Raw genomic sequence first — 14,660 nt, forward strand, 5'->3', positions numbered from 1 at the left:
CCTGTGACACTCCCTCCCGCAGTAAGGGCCAGTTTAGCGTTCCCCACCCCAGACGTCACCCTAGCACTAGCAGAAGAGGGGACAGGTTTGGTTTCCCACGTTTATTGGAAAAGTGGCAGCGCAGCAACGCATTCAGATTGCTCCTCTTGGGGTTTTGAAGTTCATTCCCACAGTGGGCTGCGTGACCTGCAGGTTGGACAGACTGCCAAAGTCCTGGAAGACACACGGAAACAGACCAGGTTACACTCGGCATGCCAGCCTACCCCTTCCTCTCTGCTGGCAGGGGTCCCAGATCAAAGCACAGTAGGCTCTGCCCAACCTCTCCCTCCCAACACACAAACATCTACCCTGAATTCCAGTGAGAACAGAGGGTGAGTCCTCCAGCCTGTCCGTAGACAGGAGGCCGTGCTGCAGAGACAGGGAGGGGGAGTCTATGTCACACAACACAGCAGTGAGTCCCAACAGGCTTGCAAGCGTGACACACAGGAGGGTGGGGACTTAGGGACCAGCCTGGCTGAGCATTCACTGGATTGGGGCAGGAGATGCACCCAATTGTGAAAGTTACACAGTTAACATGCCAGCAACTGGGCTGGAATCTGCACTTCACAGGCTCACCCATGGTTCAGTTGCTTCCGTAGGGGTTGTGTTCTAACCAGGGGCAGGAGGCCTTGAGCACAGCTCTGGTATCAGAGCACATGTCCCAGTGGAGAAGGGGAGACCCAAAACAAAAACAGGCTTCTAGGCTCTTGTGCAGCTAAGAGCAACTCTGAGTGGGAACGAGAGCTTGGGGAAAACTGCACCAGACACTGAGTCCTAGAGGCTGGTACAGAAGAGACTGGGGGTGGGCAGGGAAGGAAGAGAATGCGTGTGTCCGTCACCACTAGTGAGTCCACGGCAAGTCCTTTCCAAGCAGCCTGCCCCTCCCCCTTTCATGCTGCTGGAGCGGGGATTTCTAGCAGGGTTGGGGCCCTTGATCGTGCTCAGGGGTGCTGGCTATTTCATACTTCAATTCAGAAGCCCCAGCCCCACCCTGGTATAACTAATACATCACCTCCACCGGCCCCAGGGCTCTGCACAGAGGTGGGTGAGCACTGTTACCCGCTTTACAGACAGGGACACACAGAGGCCCTCAGGTGCTGACTGGGGGTTTCTGACTCCCTGAGATGTAGGCGAAGAACTGCCTAGCTGTATCGCAGTTGAAAGCCATGCTAGCAGGGTCAGAATGCTGTTGCTGGCAGGCTTCTAGCAAAGCTTTTCCAGCCACTGTTGGGGGGGCGGGGGAGGGAGGGGGGAATTTTTTTTTCCGGACAATTCATAATAATCGTGCTACAGAGGCCAGTCAGTCCATGGCCCAGGTCTAACAGAGTAACTGTGCTGGAAACCTGCCCATAACAAAGTCCTCCAAACAGCTGTCGCTAGGAGGCTCTCCCTGGTGCCTGAACAAGGCCTTCAGTCTGCACTGAACTATGATGGCCATGAGCTTCCACCTCCAGAAGAGCAAAGGCACAAGCCAATCTCTCTGAAGAGACCACACTCACCAGCAGTTTCAGCATTTCCTTAGTATCTGGGTCAACTTCAATGATCTCCTGGTCAAGGGCAGAGACCTGCAGAGGGAAAAAGAACATGGATGCACTGTGTTAAACATCACACACAGAGCTCTGAGAGTCTAGCATTACTCAGACTCCACTCAGAGATGGTCAGAAGCTGGAGTGGGTCCCTACAGACAAAGCCTGCGAGTTCCCAGCCAATCCAGGGAGTTGCCTGCTAACATGGCGCCGACTCCCTCAGGCCAGTTGCTAAACTCACATCACCAAACAGGAATGAAGGGTTTGAGAAGCCCTGAGCTAAGACAAATGCTTCTCATTCACAAACAGCCAGCTCTGCAGGGACAAGTCTCCACCACAGATCATTGCCCTCACATTCCACTGCTGGGGATGCTCCACTTGCCCCATAAATACTGTGGGGAGAGCTGCGAAGTGCACTAAGAATCCAGCCATAAAACACTTTAAGGGAGCAGAGCAGGAGATCTCAGCATGGACAGTCTCTTCTGCCTTCAGCCATCTTCCCTAAAGCATATGGGACCTTCGCAACTCCAGCTGTGTCTAGGATACTGCCCTCACAATTCCCATGCAGCAGCAAACCAGTCTCCTGTAGAGGGCTGAGACTGAATTCATCTCTCTATAGCCAATCCAGACTGCTCCCTCCCCAGGGCAGTGTAGGCAGCAGGTAGTTACTGCATGACAGGAGGGTGTTTGCCTGTGCCACACAAGGAGTCTGGGGCCCTCACCTTTGGCTACACCTACTGACATAACTCTGGATGTCACCAGCTTTGCTTCTATCACCACACCCTGCTGGCTGCCAGGAGCCATAGCAGTCACCGGAATCACATCACTCAGTTCAGAACCAGTGAATAGCAGAGTAACCAGCCGCAGGCCACAAGAAAAAGCTTGAAAACGTATTTGGTGTCCAGATTTCAAGAATGAGGCCTTTAACACTCCTGCATTCTTACAAGGTGGCTCCAGATCTTTTTACCCCCCATTCTTAACATTGGTTAAATTTAGTGTTTTAGTTCAGAAAGACGGCACCCGCTTTAGTCAGGTTTCTCAGTTGTTCCCAGAATTTCATGAGACTGCTGAGCAGTCTCATTTAAAGTACTCCTCTGAGCTGAGAGAGACAAGTGCCACGCTTCATTATCACCGTTGTGATGGCACCACAAACTCCAACACAACGATAAGCCAAGGCTATATTTGAACCACCTCCACTAGCTATGCTTCTCCCTTCACAGTTTGCCATTTGAAGTCAATGGGACCGATGTGCCTAAGTGACTTGAGGGTGTGATTTTGTCCAAAAGCCCCAGGTGTTCAGACATCAATGAGCTCAGTAGTCAAGCTTTTGGCCTGCGCGCATAACAGGTACTGGGAAGCTTTTCAGTGTACCAACAGTCTAAACAACTTTTCACTGTTAACACTGGAGTGAGTCTCTTTTGAAGTGACAAAGGGGTGGATCACTCCAACTGCCCTGTTCAGTACACTCCCCCTGAAGCTCTGATACTGGCCACTGCTGGATATTGGTCCAAAGGATACTGGCAGTTATGTTCTTGCATAAGAGAAACATTAAATAAAAATACAATTTCAGTCCCTGATGCTGCAGACCCTTATGTACATGTTTGACCTTCCATGAATGGTCCCACTGAGGTCAGTGGGATCATTTGTGAGAGTTAAATTACACACCAAGGCCTTCATTTTCAATAGTTTGTTTTCTGCCTATGGCAGTTTTGTGAAATCCCATAAGTTACCCCATCAGAAGAGTCACTTCAAAAGAACACCACAGCATGGACCTTTTATAACTAATCACATTTTAAATTAAAATGGTAATAAATAGTAGAAATTTCCTAGTTTGACAAAGTCTGAACCTGATTTAAATCTCTCCCCTCCAGAGCTCACCCACCTTGGATCCTTTGCAAATATCTGCTTACACTACAAGCTTTAGTCGTCCTGTTGTAACTGTTTGATCTTACCCTTGTGGCAGGATCACAGCATATATGAACCTTGGTCATCTCCAAGTTCTAACAGCATCCCTATGGCCTAAGGAAGCAGGAGACGTAGTACAGTGGGCCAAGAAGACACTCTCTTGCTCCAGAGTTCAAGCATTTATCACTGACTATCCAAATCCCCAGTGCAGGAGCTGGCAGGAGTCAGCCAATAATTTGCCATGAGTTCCTGTACATGCTTCATATTTAAGGGCTCTGGGTAAATAGTGATTTTTCATCTGCACTAAATGACACTTGCAGGCATTTGTCTGATAAAGGGAGCAAGAAATCTGCCTAGTTTTACTGTTCTGCAAGCAGTTCTGCCAAAAGGCTATTTTAGAGTTTCTTACTGCAACAGTGACTCACAACCAAACTCCCTTGCCTGCCACAGGAGTACAAAGGAGTTATTTCTCCGCTCAGTGACACTATGGGAAGACAGCTACATTAGGGCTCTCCCTTTCAGCTGATAACAGCAAGTCCTGTCCTTGAAGCGCAGATAGTAACAGGTCACTAGCTGCATTATGCTAGCAGCCAGACATTTTGTGCATAGAGAATAAAAGGAAGGTGGAGGCATGATCCTTCCCCCATCTGCCTACTGCAGGGTACATGCACCTTCCTCCAGGGCTGGCCATTGCCAGAGGCAGGGCACTGGGAGAGATGGAGCTGGGATTCAGTATGGCTATCCTATGTTGCTAGCGTGCCAAGTTCTCAGAGCTGGCTAGAACTTTTGTGAGAATGCAGACACCTCACAGGTAGACATGAGAGGGATGGGATTGCCAGTAACAGCAGGGGCCTGGACTCAATGACCCAAAAGCCCCTTCCAGTCCTATGATGGGTGGTAGCTGTGGGGGAGTCAGCCTAACACACACTATCAGGAAGGAGGCAAGAACAGGCACAGTCCTCCTGCATTTACACCACGTGTTACCCAGCCAGCACATCATGGACTGGAGCAGATCAGCAGTGACTCCCCATTTCCAGGGAAAGCGGAGATCTGCAAGCCAGGTATCAAGAAGGGAACAACCCTAGCCCACCTAGTGACATCAGAGCTCCCATTACATTCACTGGCGTCACATTTGTTTTTCATAAAACTTCTAGTGACAACTGAACTCTACACACAGGATCAGCCACAGAACCAAACCTGTGGTCACAACAGAGTGCCAACCTTTGGATGAAGTGCACATTAAAAACAAGTCCTGAAGCTGGCTTGTTGCTGTTTGTCACTTTTGCACGATGCTGCGAAAATAATTTTTCTGGAAGCCAATTTGAGGTCACCTACCGCACCCACCACACTGGACTGGAGATGAGGGCAGGGGGTAGTGTCTGAAAGTTACACGGTTTGGTAGGGATAGGAACGAGCCCCCCAAACACGGGAAAAAGCTTTCACAAGCTCCTCTCCCTGCACTATCAATGACCAGGTCACAGGCAAGACCAGAATCACTTTTGAATGCAGGTTCAGGATGAGAGCCCTTTAAACCCAGCTGAGGAGTGGAAGTGGGGGTGGAAGGGGAGAGATGCTAGTTAGGCCATAAGATTTCTGGATGAATTGAACTGAAGCAATGACAAGTGAGCAACAACTTGCTCTCCTGCTGACTGTCCAAGTGAGAGTTCAGGAAAGCCCTGTCCCATTCCAGACGCTCCAGAGATAAGTGCAGGAGTTTGTCGGACACTTGAATTTCAATGTGATTCACAACAACATACATCGCAGCTTTCACACATTACTCCCCTGGTGTAAATTCTCCACATCTGACAGATCCGAACATGGAGGCAGAGATTATTTGCTCCACGACACAAGTCAGCAGTACAGCTGAGATTAGAAATCAGGAGTTCCTGGCTCCCTATGTCCCTGGAGATTTTTCAGGACAAGTCATCAGTCTATCATCCTGGATCCTTCTCATAAATCCCAGCCCTGTGCAGCTAACTCAGGCTATCTGGTCGTGGTCACATTTCTCAGGAAAGGAAAGGAGAGATCTCCTGGTTGCTGGTGTGATAAGCAGAATGGAAGCCCCTTTGTTAGCCATGCAGAACCTGGATACCAGCATGTCAGGATGAGCCACTCTGCCTGGCAGAAGAGGCCGGAGATGCACCCAAGTATAGTTAGAAATCTTACCTCAGGGACATAGTTATCCCTTCTCTCTCTCTCCTCTTCCTGCAGTTTGATGGAGATACCTCTGACAGGCCCCCTCTGAATACGCTTCATCAGATGGGTGACATACCTGCAGGGAGAATCCAGTAACTGGTCAACTGGCACCCCATTTTCTTACATATCTCACCCTGACAACAGCTTCAACCCACCCATTGGAAGCGCTGGCTCTCCGTAATCCTGGAAGACGTGGGTCACTAGAGACCTTGTATCTGTCTCATTTAAACCCCCACAGCTGCTCATATCTACCCTGCCATTTCACAGCCAGCGACCACAATAACTTGACAGCAGAAGGCTTTCCTGTCCTGCCTCCTGGAAGCGGTGGAGGAAGGGAACAAAAAGACCAGCAGCAATGTCTGAAAGTTACGGGGTTTGGCAGGAATGAGGATGAATCCTCCAAACACGGGAAAAGCTTTCACAAGTTCCTCTCCCTGCACAATCAATGACCAGGTCACAGACAAGACCAGAATCACTTTCCAATGCAGGTTTCAAAGCAAGTAAGCTGAGGACACAATCTCTCCAAGTTCAGTGACTGAAGACTTGGGAGGCTGGTTATAAACAACCCAACTTACACACCAGGGTATTTCCTTCAAGCTCCAAGTCAATGCAGCTGCAAATGCACACATGAGGCTGGCAGAGGCAAGTCAAACAGCAGCAGGCCTCCAGGACCCACCTGATTTCAGTAGACCTCTCTCCCAGAGGTACGCAAGAGGATAACTTGACACTTCTGACTTTGCCTGCTGGAGAACTGCAGCTCTTAATTTCCAAGACTCTCTCTACACCCCCCAATAAAGACAGGTGGTACAGGGATCCTGAGCCTGCAGCAATGCAAGTGGCCAACACTAATCGCAGCACAAAGTAAAAGCTCACCCACTCCCATACTGGATTTGCCCCAAGGAAAACGAATACAGCAAGCTCTGACCAGAAAGGCAGTGAAATAGAGTTCATAAGAGATTGAAATGTCAAAGTACATCTTAGCGCTTCCAGAACACCAAGTAATTCAAGCTCAGATCTTCTGAGGTATTTAGGTGGATAACTTCTGTTTAAAATCAATGAGAGAGGCATCTAAATACCTCTAAGGATCTAGGCCTCGGTGTCTAGGGAAGTCCGACTAGCTAACCAGGCACCTGCCTGCTAGAGGAGCCCAGAACAAAAGGAGAAAAAGATTTCCATGCAATTCTGTGTATTTGTTAGTTGAGATACACAGAGCCTGAGTCAAGACTTGTTAAAATCTTTTAAAGCAAAACAGTAATGAAACAGCTACACTAAAAGGGACTGACACTCCGAAGTGCTACTAGGGTAGAGAAATAAAGAAATTTTAGTCTATCAGAAACAGAGTTCAAACCTAAGGACGATTCTATAAGCACACTTACATTAAGCAGGGATTGAGTTGTAATTAGTAAGTATAGGTAAGCATCAATTGCTCCTGCCACCCAAAAGCTAAGGGACAAGTTATCCAGAAGTTAAATGTTTTTAAGATGCTGGGTAAGGACTAAAGATCATCTGTTACTTAATCTACCAAATAAGGCAGTACTCCATGATGCTTAAACATTCTATAGAAATTGTATTTCTAAAGATATGATTGATCTAGTGATATTACAAACAAATGTCAATTTGCCAGTGTAAAAATTTAAGTGACTTAACCACGTGGAAACTATCCTTCAAAAGTCACAAAAATCTACAAAAACAAGAAGTCTGGTGGCACCCCTTAGACTAACATTTATTTGGGCATAAGATTTCATGAGTTGAAAAAAAACACAAAACCTAATCCCCTTTTTCAGACACATGGAGTGAAAATTTCATATACAGGTGCATAAATGGCACATGATATTTATGTCTGTATCTGTAATTTTCACTCCATGCGCATGAAAGCTTATGCCCAAATAAATCTGTTAGTCTTTAAGGGGTGCCATCAGACACCTCATTGTTTCTGTGGATGCAGATTAAGACGGCTACCCCTGATATATGAAAATCTACGCCTTCCTAGCTCACTAGGGATGTTTCAGCACTCCAAAAGCCTTAATCTGTGGCTCCAGTGTCAGAGCAAGGACTGGGACATTCAGATTCCAGATGCATTTACTGAGATTATCTAAATGTACATAGATTAATACCTTTGCAACAGAATGGGAGTTTCTTCTCACCCCTCAGACTGAGAATGAAATTCACCACCCCAAAGCTAGGATGTGTGAAGCTAAACCCTCATACAAGAGCACAGCAAGTCCCAAGGCTGCCTTACCCAGCTATCTTGTTACGCAGTTTCTTACTAGGGATGATAGCAATCTCTTCACACACCCGTTTGTTCGTGTGGAAGTCGTTCCCTAGCCGCGTGTAGTACTTTTCAATGATAACCCGGGCAGCCTTTTTCACCGTCTTTGTTCGCACGCGTCCCTAGAAGATTTGAAGAACAAATCATCACAGCGTGAAACAGCAAAACCTACCCATCTGTTTCTACTTCCAGCTCAAAGTGCTCCTGCTGAGCTCCTAAAGAGCCACTAAGGTGGCATTAGCCCTTTGCCCTGTAACAGAGAGCAACTTTCCTTCAGAAAACTAAACTCATGAGCCTGACATATGCAGCTAATTACATGCAAACCTGTAGACAGGAGGCTAACATGACCCGAGCACGCATGCTAAGCCTGCCCTCATACACAGAAAACTGCAGCTTTCTGTGTCTAAGTACCCAGAAGCCCGAGGAATCCCAGGCCTCAGCAGCTCTGGCTTCTCTATTCACTCTCAAGCCCCCAAACTCCTTGCGCAGGCAGCGATGGCGAGGGGTATTTTTAGAGGCCCTGCCCCCATACCCACACTCTGCATGGGTAAAAACCTCCCATTTCGGGGAGCCAAGACTTCTCCGTAAACTGCTGCTGGCAGGGCCCCAGCCCGCGGTGAGACCCGGGGAGGCAGACAGGCCTGGGCCGGGGAGCCTCACACCGCAGCGGGCCGCTCCTCAGGCACTAGGCGCAAACCCCGCGCAGCGCCCAGAGCCACCACGGCTCGCTCCCTCCCCCAGCCCCTCCGACGGGATCCCAGCAGGGCCCGGCCCCCACACGCGCAGCCGGGCTGGGTGAGCCCAAAGCCCCGGGGCCCCCCAGGATCGCCGGGCACGGGCACCGCCTGTCCGCCCCGCCCCACGGGCCTCGTCCCGCTCCCCGGCGGCAGCAGCGGCCTCCCAGCGCGGCCCAGGCCCCGGCAACCCCGGCCCGGGGCGGATGGCGGCCGATTGAGGAGCGGGAACGACCCAGGCCCGGAACCCACCATATTGGCAGCGGCCGCTGAAGAGGGCAAAGGATGCCGGGAAAAGAGCTATAACGCAGGCGCGGCCAGACGGGCGTTGTCAGTCCAGGAAGAGCGCGCCGGCGGCCCACAGCGCCACCCAGCGGCTAGGTGGATGCACAGCAGAGACTGCGGGGAGTCCACAGCGCCACGCCGTGGCCTGGAGGCGGAATATCGCCGCCCTAAGCCCAGAGTAACGCCGGGGGGTGCTGCAGGCAGAGTTAGGGGCTGTGCCCCGCTGTGAACAGCGCCACCCAGCTCCAGGCGAGCTAGGAGCAGGTTTGTAACCATAGTAACTGTCCCCCAGGGAGGGCTGGCAGAGCTGGGCTATGGCTTGGCGGCACAGCAGCACCAGCACCAGCACCAGCACCAGCACGCCCGCCCCATGGGAACACCGGCGTCCCCCACTCCAGTGCCCGTGTTGTGATTGGAACCAGCCCCGGAGCCTCAGCGTTCACTTTAGCCCATTACCGTGCACATGGGCGCACAGAACAGCTACAGAACAGGGCCCCTAGTAGGGCAGAGGCCCATGAAAAGCCCCCTGGTCATTACTCCCTATGAGCAGGAGTTGCTGGGGCCTGGCTCAGGTGGTGTGTGGCTGGTACTAAGGTATACCTAGACATTGCCCCTGCAGACACCGCTTTCTGGTCAGAGTGCCTGGGGTCACCCCAGCCCAACCACACCCCAGCTTTCCTGCACCAGGCACCTGGGGTGTGTGCAGGGGCGGCTCCAGGCACCAGCATGCCAAGCGCATGCCTGGGGTGGCAAGCTATGGGGGGCGCTCTGCCGGTCACCGCGAGGCAGACATGCCTGCGGAGGGTCCGCTGGTCCTGCAGCTTTGGTGGACCTCCCGCAGGCGTATTGCCGAATCCGCAGGACTGGGGACCTCCCGCAGGCAAGCCACCAAAGGCAGCCTGCCTGCCGTGCTTGGGGCGGCCAAATACCTAGAGCCACCCCTGGGGGTGTGTGTGTGAAATGGGATGAGAAAGGCAGGGAAACCTTCCCCAGTTCCACATCTGAACACCCCTCGCTCCTGCATAGTCATTCCAATAGTCATCCGCCATTTCTGTTGCTGAGCTTCTCCCACCTGCAAAGTCTCCCTGCAATTCTGTGGGACTTGCCCCAGCCCACCCCCAGCACAGTGGCAGCAGGAACCATTACAGGCACTAGGTTTGATTCTGGGAGTGGTTAAATTTCAGCCATGCTGTTTCAGTCTCCTGCCAGGTCTTCCCCAACACCGGGCTAGATCTGAGCCATAGGGGTGAGCCTCCCCAGCCATTCAGCTCCTGACAACACCCCATCGCTCAGCCTTACCGCCCCTTTCACATGCCTCGGAGTGAGGTGAGCTCTCTAAGGTCTTCCGCCGATGGGTGGCCTCTTCTTCAGGCAACCTTCCCATAAAGAGCTCGGCAGGGGCTTAGACAGAGCCAGGACTAGAAGCCTTCTCTGGCCTTTTAATGAAAAGGTTTAATTGATTTCGTAATCAAATACAGAGTGTAAAACAAGCCCTGAGAGCCCCTGGGCCTTGGACAGCCCCTTTTTCTGAGAGCCACCAATAGCCACAAGGGCCTGGCATAGCTCCAGCTGGTCACTGCAGGCAGGTCTGGGCATGAGGAAGTGTAGAAAGTGTAGAAAGCAGCCCCTGGCCCATAATGAGGGCAAAGGCCCCACGAAGGGGTGAGGCATGGGCTGGCAAAGGGGGGCTGGCAAAGGAAGGATTATGGTGCACTGAACACAGGGCCGGCTCCAGGCACCAGCGAAGGAAGCAGGTGACCGGGGCAGCGAACAAAAAGGGGCAGCAGTCTGTCCATTGTTGGGGCGTCATGTTCGGGACTGTGGTGGCAATTTGGCGGTGGGTCCGTCAGTCCTTCACTTCCTCTTCGGCAGCCGCACAATCATTTTTTGTTTTTTTTCCCCCTTCACCGCCACTTGGGGCAGCAAAAAAGCTGGAGCCGACCCTGACTGGACAGTCAGATTGACTTGGTGTCAAGACTCTCTCCCAGCTTTTGTAGCCTCGCTGGAGCTCACCCCCAGGCGCATGAGAAATTCCTTCTTGCTCCAGGACTTTTGAGCCATTAAAGAAACTTCTGCAGAGCCAGAGAAGAGAGGAACACAAGTTAACTCAGACACCAGGTGTCCCAGGGATACTGGTACCCAGAGCAAGCACTTCCATTTCCCTCCTCTTCGGTGGGAGTCGGGGCTTAAGAGAGAAGGGACAGACACGATCAGCAGCCACAGGCCCACAGGTTTCCCGTTCCCCACCATGCTCCCAACCCTTGTGTTCTGGGGGCCTATGCTGCTATCTTGGCCAGCAGGGAAGGGCTTGAACCCAGCTGGGAATCTTTCTGCCTTCTTCCTGTTCTCCTCTTGTGGTACTGCTCTGCTACCTACCCCAATAAAGGAGAACAAACAACTTTAAATGCCTTGTTCCAAAATTTTAAGTAACACTTAACTTTCAAATGCCTGAACAGCAAATGTAACTTTTCTGTTCTGCATAGTAAACACTGGCATTTTTATCTGTTTGAATAATCAAAGTGGTGCTTTCCGTGCCTTCTTGGTTGCAAAGATTTGAATTGCTTCCTGAAGGTCCACAGTCTGGGCCGGCTCATGCTTTATTGAGATAGTTGCAAGGCCGACCAGCCTCTTCTGTGTCATTGTGGGGCATAGATGTGTTTTTATTAACTTCAGCTTGGAGAAGCTGCGTTCTCCACTGGCAGCTGTTACAGGAAGTGTTAGAAGTATGTGCAGAGCAACAAAAGCATTTGGAAAGAAGATAATCATCTTATTTGTGCACATATATTCCAGAACAGCCTTTGGAGTTGATCCTGATGAAATGTATCTTGAAAGGGCTTTCAGTTCATCACCTAGATCACTTGCATCAATATTGCATATGTCATCATGTGTCAACACTGTCTCTGGTGCCCTGCATTGCTGGTGTAGGTCTTCTTCAGGTATGGTGAAGAGTTTTGGAATATCATAAAAGTTCCCAAATATACTGCTATGTTCCTTGAGCTGCATTAAACATTCTTCACCTGATTGTATAGCACAATCTAGCACCTGGTTAAAGAATTCAACTTTGAATTGTTGTTTGGGGTCTCTTGTGGGATTATTCTATGCCTCTTAATCAAAATGTCTTCTTCTTCGGTGACTTTTGTATTCTTGAATGGGTGGGAAAATAGCTTCAGTGTGAAGTTCCTCTGCCAACTTCTGTGCAGTCTTCAGAATGTTTTGAAATCCCCCACTGATAAGACTGTAGGTATGACTTTGCTTTGTCCGGTTCCATTGCTCCAGATATATCAAGGTCAAACGGTATGTCATGCCACAACACTAAGCCACACAGAAATTTGAAGTTATGTATGTTTCTGATGATTCCATTTCTCTCTGCCACTCTTCTCCCATGAACAGTTCCTGTCATAGCATTATCCTCCATAATGGCAACTATGGCATCATCTATCTTCCCAATTTGTAAAAGCAGCAGAGAGTCCTGTGGCCCCTTATAGACTAACAGACATTTTGGAGCATGAGCTTTCGTGGGTGAATACCCACTTCATCGGATGCATGTCATCCGACGAAGTGGGTATTCACCCATGAGAGCTCATGCTCCAAAACGTCTGTTAGTCTATAAGGGGCCACAGGACTCTCTGCTGCTTTTACAGATCCAGACTAACACGGCTACCCCTCTGATACTTCCTAATTTGGTGTTTGATAGGCTTTATCGCCTCCACTTGACTTTCCCATCATGTGGCACTCAGTGGGTTCAGTGTCAGAGAGGATGTTCCCAGATGTTGCTTCAAAATTTGCCATCGAAGAGTTGATGCAGAGAAAAATAAATAGATGCTTTGAATTACATTAGAAAATTCAGCAGCCTCACTAGAAGCTGATGCTGCATCATTGACCACCAAGTTCAATGAAGGAGAACTGCATGGGACAAAAAAACCTCGAGGGTTTAACTCTCGTATCTGTGTCTGCACTCCTCTGTTCTTTCCTCTCGTGTTGGCACCATTATTATAGCCCTGACATCTCATGTCAGCTATCGGAATTTCCATATCTTCCAGCTTTTTAAGAAGCACATTTGTCATACCAACTCCTGTAGTATCATCAATGTCAATAAATTCTAGAAAATGCTCTCTGACAGTCACAATTGCAGGGACATTTTCACTAGGTTCTGTTGTTGTTACAAAATGCACCATTAAAGTCATTTTTCCGTATGGCTGATGTCAGGTGTGCAGTCCAGAATAACAGAGTAATATCTTGCTGACTTCAGATCTGCCACAATCTTCTGTTTGACTTTTGTTGCCAGTAACTGTATGATCTCATTTTGAATTGTTTTTCCAAGGTAGTGGTGTGTGTACATTTCTTGAGTGGTGACTCTTCTTAGATTCTCCTGGAGTACAGCATCAAATTCAGCCATCAGCTCTACAATTTTAAGGAAGCTTCCATTGTTTGGCACATAAGGTTGATCTGAAGTGCCACACAGTTCGAGGTTTTGGGTAGCAAGCATTCTCACAATGCCAATGAGCCTTTTCAAAACATTTTGCTAGGAAAGAGACTCTGATGCAATCTTCTCTTGATGCTGATCATCTATGGTGACCCTTTAACCTGAGTCTCATCTCAAGCTCTTTCCTCTCTGGTGATTTGCTGCCTTCTCATGGTATGCCAGATTTCTAGCCAGATTTTTCCAGTCCTTTGTTCCTGTAGAACCCCATGTGGCTGGAACATTAGACTGGAAGAGTTTGCAACAAAAACAGTATGCAGCATTCTGGGTTTTTGGGTACATACGCCATGGCCTCTTCACTTTGTCGCTGTTGGGGATTTCATGCCAGTAACGTGTTGGATGGAAACTTCTATTTTCATTGTCTTTGTGGACCGTGAAGTTTTTCATTTGGTGTAGCCCATGCAGTACAAGGAAGTCCTTCAGGCTACTGCTCAGGTGGGTCCACAGTTCTGGACCATCTAGACTTAAGGAACTAAACTCAGCAGCCGCTGTTTCTTGTGCCTCCACCACACTCTTCTCTGATCTACACTTTTCTTCAGGAATGTGCATGGTTACATCCATTTGAGATGGAGATATGGATGCTGCAGTAGCTGCCAGGTCATCTGCACTCTGAGTAACTGGAAGATCGGGCATCTCCTCACCACTCACATCCTCACTGGGGCTGGAAGGCTCACTGTGAACATTTGTATCTATGTATCTCATGAAAGCTCCTTCCTGTTTAGATAGAAAAGCTTCCTTTGATTGCTTGCTTTTTCTGAATGCTGCCCCAGAGGGGCGTTTTCTTCTTTCACTCATGACTCCTGTTCTGTGCAACCTATAGTGGCTCTCAACACTCAGATGAAGGGGACAAATAAGCAGGCTGGTAGCAGGGCCTGAGTGAAGGAAGATGTCAGCATCTTAAGGGCCTAACTGGCTCCTACTACTTCAGCTGACTGCCTGTTCTCCTCAAGTGGGTTCAAGGAAGCAGCAGGAAACAGGAAGCTCCCTAAGAAGCTGGTGTTAATCAGTCCAGGCTCCCGGGGGTGCTAGAGAGGTACATAAGAGGCTCCTCCTCCTCTCTCTCCCTGCAGCTCTGCTGCTTTCTGTTATTCTCTCTCACCTTTTCTCCTGCCTGCCTGTTATGTGTCTTGTGCCCTCCTTCCTCCAGCACAGCACTCCCCCATCTCTGTGCATCTAGAGCAGAGAGAATACAGATGCACCAGCAGCAGACACAATTTTCTACACTC

The 14,660-nt window shown here is 49.6% G+C and overlaps 1 protein-coding gene and 2 non-coding genes across 4 annotated transcripts; all 3 read right to left on the minus strand.

The window, feature by feature from the left end:
- Positions 1-82: 82 nt before the first annotated feature.
- Positions 83-9,014, minus strand: LOC115658384 (40S ribosomal protein S17). Of its 2 annotated transcripts, none has more exons than XM_030577197.1 (5): positions 8,922-9,014; positions 7,906-8,057; positions 5,637-5,742; positions 1,539-1,604; positions 83-213 (listed from the first exon to the last, which is right to left on the minus strand). In XM_030577197.1, the coding sequence occupies exons 1-5, from the start codon at positions 8,922-8,924 to the stop codon at positions 133-135; spliced, it is 408 nt and encodes a 135-aa protein (XP_030433057.1). In that variant the 5' UTR covers positions 8,925-9,014; the 3' UTR covers positions 83-132. The 2 variants fall into 2 exon arrangements, with proteins under 2 accessions (XP_030433057.1, XP_030433056.1); XM_030577196.1 differs by lacking the exon at positions 8,922-9,014 and adding an exon at positions 8,472-8,495.
- LOC115659290 lies at positions 4,847-4,981 on the minus strand. Its single transcript, XR_004002510.1, has one exon. It is a non-coding gene; the product is annotated as a small nucleolar RNA SNORA71 (small nucleolar RNA).
- LOC115659291 lies at positions 6,023-6,156 on the minus strand. Its single transcript, XR_004002511.1, has one exon. It is a non-coding gene; the product is annotated as a small nucleolar RNA SNORA71 (small nucleolar RNA).
- Positions 9,015-14,660: the final 5,646 nt, after the last annotated feature.

This window comes from Gopherus evgoodei, chromosome 10, assembly GCF_007399415.2.
Source record: "Gopherus evgoodei ecotype Sinaloan lineage chromosome 10, rGopEvg1_v1.p, whole genome shotgun sequence".
Taxonomy (NCBI): domain Eukaryota; kingdom Metazoa; phylum Chordata; order Testudines; family Testudinidae; genus Gopherus; species Gopherus evgoodei.